The sequence below is a fragment of the Paroedura picta genome, chromosome 16 (genome assembly GCF_049243985.1).
Source record: "Paroedura picta isolate Pp20150507F chromosome 16, Ppicta_v3.0, whole genome shotgun sequence".
NCBI lineage: Eukaryota > Metazoa > Chordata > Lepidosauria > Squamata > Gekkonidae > Paroedura > Paroedura picta.
This window is the reverse complement of record NC_135384.1, coordinates 4972038-4977844: the sequence shown is the minus strand read 5'-3', so window position 1 is coordinate 4977844 and position 5807 is coordinate 4972038. Positions and strand designations below refer to the sequence as shown.

The window sequence follows — 5807 nt, the reverse complement described above, 5'->3', positions numbered from 1 at the left end:
ATGGAGAACAGCACTGCTGTGACCGAGTTCATCTTAATGGGACTCTCTGATCTCCCCGCTGTCCGCTTCTCCCTGTTTGCTGCCTTCTTGCTCATCTACTTGACCACCTTGGTGAGCAACGGGGCCATCCTTCTCGCCATAGGAGTGGACCGGAACATGCACAACCCCATGTACTTCTTCCTCACCAACCTCTCCCTGCTGGACATCTTGTGTCCCACCGCCACGGTGCCCAAGATGCTGGAGAACCTCCTGTCCAAGAACAACGTCATTTCCTTGATCGGCTGCATTCTGCAACTCTACTTCCTGGTAGCCCTGGCAGGGACGGAGGTCTTCCTCTTGGCCGTCATGGCGTACGACCGCTACGTGGCCGTCTGCAACCCCTTGCGGTACACGGTCATCATGAGCAAGAAGCTCTGTCTTCAGATGGTCGCCGGCACCTGGGTGACTGGGTTCCTCAACTCCTTGCTCCATACGGTGCTGACCTTCACCCTGCCGTACTGCAAGTCCAACCGAGTCAATCAATACTATTGTGACATCCCTCCGGTCCTTGCTCTCTCTTGTGCTTCGACCTACCTGGCTGAGATGGTGGTGCTTATCGTTGGGGGCATTTTCGGAGTGGGGGCTTTCCTGGTCACCTTGGTCTCCTACGTCTACATCATCTCCACCATCCTGAGGATCCGCTCCGCCGAGGGGAAGCGCAAAGCCTTCTCAACGTGCACCTCTCACCTCATGGTGGTGTGCCTCTTCTACGGGACTACCATCTTCACGTACATCCGTCCGTCTTCCAGCCACCATCCGGACCAGGACAGACTGGTCAGCATGCTGTATGGAGTCATCACCCCCTTGCTGAACCCGCTGATTTACAGCCTGAGGAACAAAGACGTGAAGGGGGCCTTGAAAAAGACTCTGTGGACAAACTGCAGGTTTCTACTTTGTTGCATAGATAACCACATATTCAAATCTCTCTTCCGAAAATGTCGGTAATTTCTCTGGCAATATCCCTTATATTCTTGCCATCCCTAAGGCAATTTAAACTAGTACATTTTGCAGTTCATCATGTATTTCTTTCCAATATGTACATATGTATGTATGTATTTATGTGTGCATGTATTGTTTACAGGGCTACAACAAATGATAAAATTTTACAGATATTTCTTGACCTTTCCAACATTCTGCTGTATTCTCAGCATCCTCTGGGATAATATTTAGAATGAGAAGTAAGTTAAAGCAGTCCACAAACATATACCAAATGTCTTATAATGTTAAAGCGCACAACAGTTCTAGTGGCATAAAACAAGTTAGGAGAGAGGGGAACAGAAGTAGAATCATCAAAATACTACAACACACAAAACTATGACATACCCTGGACTCAACAAGGACCTAGGTTTTTTTTTATCTCACTATTTATGCTAAACTTGTTTAACTCGTGTATCCATATTCCTCACAATTTATTTTATTTGTGATAATGTGACTGCAAGGTGATGGTAATGGAATGGAATTTTGAGTTTAACTCCTTGGTCTTGGGATGAGATAGTTGCCAGCCAGCAATTCCCTCGCAGAAATGTTTCACACTTGGATGGAGACAGATGGGGCCAGCAGCAAATGGTGGGGTGGGAGCCTTTGATCACTGACACAGACAGTTTTATTTCTCCTATGTTTTTGTGAACTACAACTGAATTCCAGGAGACTGATTGGCTGTTTTGGCCAAGAATTATCCTATGGCTGTATTTGGATGTGTGACACAGTTTACTAATTTAACAGAATTGATTTTTGCTATATATTCCCACTATCATGAAGGTAGTTCATAGTCTGAGGAAGAGTGCTTGCGCTCGAAAGCTCACGCCTTGAATAAATATTTGTTGGTCTCACTACTGTACTCTGATTTTATCAAAATACACCAGTTATTTTAGATGTAAAAACCATAGACAATAAATCAGCCATAATAAAAGTGTTAACTTCTCTAAGGATTTTGTCTCTTACGCGGACAGGGATTTATCGTGGCAGGTGTTGTTGGAGGGGAGGTTCATTAAAAGCAAAAGTGGTCTTGCAATTCTTTCCAGTATCAAGACCTGGAGATCGAGTTAAACGGGTCTTGGGCTGAGGCCAGGCATGGGAGATCAGAGGGGCCCCTCCAGGTTGGATCATCCTTGGTTGGGGACGGACGGCACCCACAGATTGTTCCTTGAGCTGCAGAGAGGGAGTCGTCTGATTTGGGAGCGGGGAGGATGGGTTTTTGCTGCCGCTGGGAGATTATGCTTTTAACGGGGGAATTAATGGGTTTTATGTATTTTATATGTGGTTTTATACTATACCAGCTTGGTGTGATGGTTTGGAGTGTGGACTTCTAATCTAACCATAAATGGTCATGTTGACCCTCCCAAAATGGCCAATGATGGGCCTGGAGGGGGTGGGAAGGGGAGGGGCCCTGGGTGGGAGCGGACCCAGCTCTGCTTCCCAGCCACATTCAGCACGATTGCATCACTCCCGGGGTATCTCAGAGCCTGAAGAATGTTTCAGGGTTTTCTCAAAAGTTGAGAAAGGCTGCACTGATGTAGAGTTCACTGAAAGAGGATTTTGGGTCTCCTAGCTGGTTGTTGCTCATATCTGGTCCCCTTGTTGGAAAACTGTACCGTCCCCCCCTGCCGCAGGACATTCCCTTACCCAACCCCCTGTCCTGGTTCCTCATCAACCTCTCCCTGATGGAGGCCATCTCTCCCCAGGCTAGAAGGTGGCGGATGCCTCAGTTTCGTTTTGCAACACACTGAATTGTTCATTCATCGTGCTCAGCCTAAACAATTCTGCTGGGCTGTAAACCTGCCCCATGCACTGGCACGCCTCTGCTGGAGCTGAGTCATAACCAAATGCAGAGACCGGCAGGGATCTCTTTGGTGTCGCGGCCAAACTTGCAAACGATTGGGTGAATCACTCTGCAGGCCTGTAAACCTTAGGCAGCTGATTAGAGGTTGCGTTGCCCCTCCCAATCACTCATCGGCAGCAATAGCGAGTGGGGATCCCAGGGCTAAAAAAAATTAAGCTGTTTCATGGTAGGCAGATCTATTAGTAGGGGATGGGAAATAAATGGAACTTCTGTGACCAGAAGAAGAAGAAGAAGAAGAAGAAGAAGAAGAAGAAGAAGAAGAAGAAGAAGAAGAAGAAGAAGAAGAAGAAGAAGAAGAAGAAGAAGAAGAAGAAGAAGAAGAAGAGTTGGTTTTTGTATCCTGCCTTCTGTACCTTAAAGTCTCAAAGTGGCTTACAGACACCTTCTCTTCCTCTCCTCTCAACAGATGCCTTGTGAGACAGGCGGGGCTGAGAGACGCTTGAGAGATCTGTGGCCTCATGTGTTTCAAAGGGGGTTTACAATTGTCTTCCCTTCCTCTCCCCAGAACAGACAAATTGTGAGGCAGGTGGGGCTGAGATAGTCCTGAGAGGACAGTGACTGGTCCAAAGTCGGCCAGAGGGTTTCATGTGGAGGAAGAGTATGCATTAATTCCAAATACTACAGCTCATTCCTAATTAAAATAGCAAATGTAGGCAATTCCTGCCAATTCTACCCTCTTTTTCAACCCTTCAACCCTTCTCCAAACCCATACCATATAATTCTTCCTGGTCACTTAATTCCTTTGTTTCTTGAAGAGTTGGCAAACGCTGGACATTGAAAACGTTCAAAGTTCTCAGAACTTGTTCTATAAGAGATTTTTTATTTTATTTCAAAAAGCACATTTTTGGGGATAGCTGGATTTCCCTTTTTAAATTGTGGAGGAAGGATCCACATGCGCGAGAATTAGTTTTTCTTCCTAGTTGCTCTCTGGTGCTCAGTTGAGCTCTCAGGTTAATCGTATAGCCTTCAAGATAGAAGATACAACCCAATTGGCCCAAAGATCTCCATGGCTCCCATGTAGGTCATCTTGGTGCTCAAGTTGGCTGAGGCTTGGAAGGCTACAGTGAAACTGTTGACGGTCATAAAGTCATGGAATCATATAATCATAGAGTTGGAACGGGCCAGCTAGTCCAGCCCCCTGATCAATGCAAGATCAGCTAAAGCATCCATGATAAGTACCCATCTATCAATCATCTACTACTTATCTGTGTATCATCTATTTACCTTTCTCCCAATCATTTGTCTACTAATTATCTATCTTTCTATCATCTACCTTCCTACCTTTCATCTCTGCCTCTACCATCTGTCTGCTACTTATCTATCTTTCTATCATCTATCAAGCTGTCTTTTTGTCAGAGGCTGTGGGGGCTCCGTAGCAGCGGGTCCCAGGTTCAATCTCCAGCACCCACGATTAAAAGAACCATGCAGCACGTGATGTGAGAGACCTCCGCCTGACACCGCAGAGAGCTGCTGCAAATCCGAACAGAGAACACGGGCCTTGATGGACTAGTAACCTGATTCAGTAATCTGATTCAGCTTTATGGGTGCGTGTTTGCGTTACTCTCTCAGTCCATCTTCTCCTTATTATCCAAGCAAAGTTTTTCTCCTGCCTACTGCTTTCGTGAAAGCGGATTTGATCTCTTTATTCCTTAGGCTGTAAATGATTGGATTAAACGCGGGTATCACCACGGTGTAGAGGAGGGAAAGGAACCTGTCGCTGTTCAGGGAGTAGACCGACTTGGGCCGGATGTAGGTGAAGGTGGTCGTCCCGTAGAAAAGGGAGACCACAATGAGATGCGAGGAGCAGGTGGAGAAAGCTTTGCGCCGGCTCTCCGCTGCAGGCATCGTGAGGATGGTGGCTATGATGAGAACGTAGGACGACAGGATGAGCAGAAAGGGTACTGCGATGAAGACCACCGTGACCGCTGCGATCGCCACTTCGTTCTTGAAGGTGTCTGCGGTGGCTAGCCTCAGGACGGGGAGAACGTCGCAAAAGAAATGGCTGATTCTGTTCGGTCCGCAGAAGGGAAGGGTGAATATCGAAACGGACTGTCCAAAAGCCACCAGGATGCCAATGGCCCATGAGCCGGAGGCTAGCTGAAAGCATTCCCGGGGGCTCATGAGGCGAGAGTACTGCAGAGGCTTACAGATGGCGAGGTAGCGGTCGTACGCCATGACGGAGAGAAGGCAGCACTCGGTGATGCCAAAAAGAATGAAGAAGTACATCTGAACCCCACAGCCCACAAAGGAGATCGTCTGACGCTCGGACAACAAGTGCTCCAGGGTCTTGGGGACGATGGCGAAGGTGTAGCCGATTTCTAAAAGGGACAAGGTGTGGAGGAAGAAATACATCGGTGTGTGAAGGGCAGAGTCCATCGATGAAAGGATCAGTATCAGGCTGTTCCCAAGCAAGGCCACCAAGTAGAATATCAGTATAAGCCCCGAAAGCGGGACTCGCATAGCCCGGAAATCCGAGAACCCCACGAATATGATCTCGATTATGCAGGACTGGTTTTCCTCCTTCATCTTATTTTCCAGAGTTTGGGCTGTAAGCAGGAGGGTGAAGATCAGTTAGTCCTTTTAACACTTGGCCAGATTGCTGGAATCCATTTTGTGTAAATGCCCCTGTGTTAATGGGACTCCTCCACCCCTAGGGTAGGCATGTAATTGCAACCTTAATCTCGATGAATTATATAATTGGGGTGACTGCTTGCCAGTTTGGGTGGACATTATTATTATTATTATCTATTATAATATTATAAATATTATCATAATATCACAATGGTAAGCCGCCCTCCTGGCACAGCGGCTCAGGGCAGCGAATATCATAATTAAAACATGCAAAATATAAAAATATATTGATATTAAAAATAATGACAATAAAATTCTGTCAACTACAGCTAATAATAAAACATTTAAATCTATGGTT

The 5807-nt window shown here is 46.6% G+C and overlaps 2 protein-coding genes across 2 annotated transcripts; one reads left to right on the top strand and one right to left on the bottom strand.

The window, feature by feature from the left end:
- Window positions 1-984, top strand: LOC143826618 (olfactory receptor 5V1-like). The gene has a single exon (XM_077315459.1). It carries the CDS (start codon window positions 1-3, stop codon window positions 982-984), a length of 984 nt encoding a protein of 327 aa, XP_077171574.1.
- Window positions 985-4462: 3478 nt separating this feature from the next.
- LOC143825630 (olfactory receptor 10P1-like) lies at window positions 4463-5404 on the bottom strand. Its single transcript, XM_077313792.1, has one exon. It carries the CDS (start codon window positions 5402-5404, stop codon window positions 4463-4465), a length of 942 nt encoding a protein of 313 aa, XP_077169907.1.
- Between the last annotated feature and the right edge of the window lie 403 nt (window positions 5405-5807).

Bases quoted from the DNA above. Each gene is read 5' to 3' on its own strand.
- LOC143825630 (XM_077313792.1), bottom strand. From the start codon at position 5,404: ATGAAGGAGGAAAACCAGTCCTGCATAATCGAGATCATATTCGTGGGG.
- LOC143826618 (XM_077315459.1), top strand. From the start codon at position 1: ATGGAGAACAGCACTGCTGTGACCGAGTTCATCTTAATGGGACTCTCT.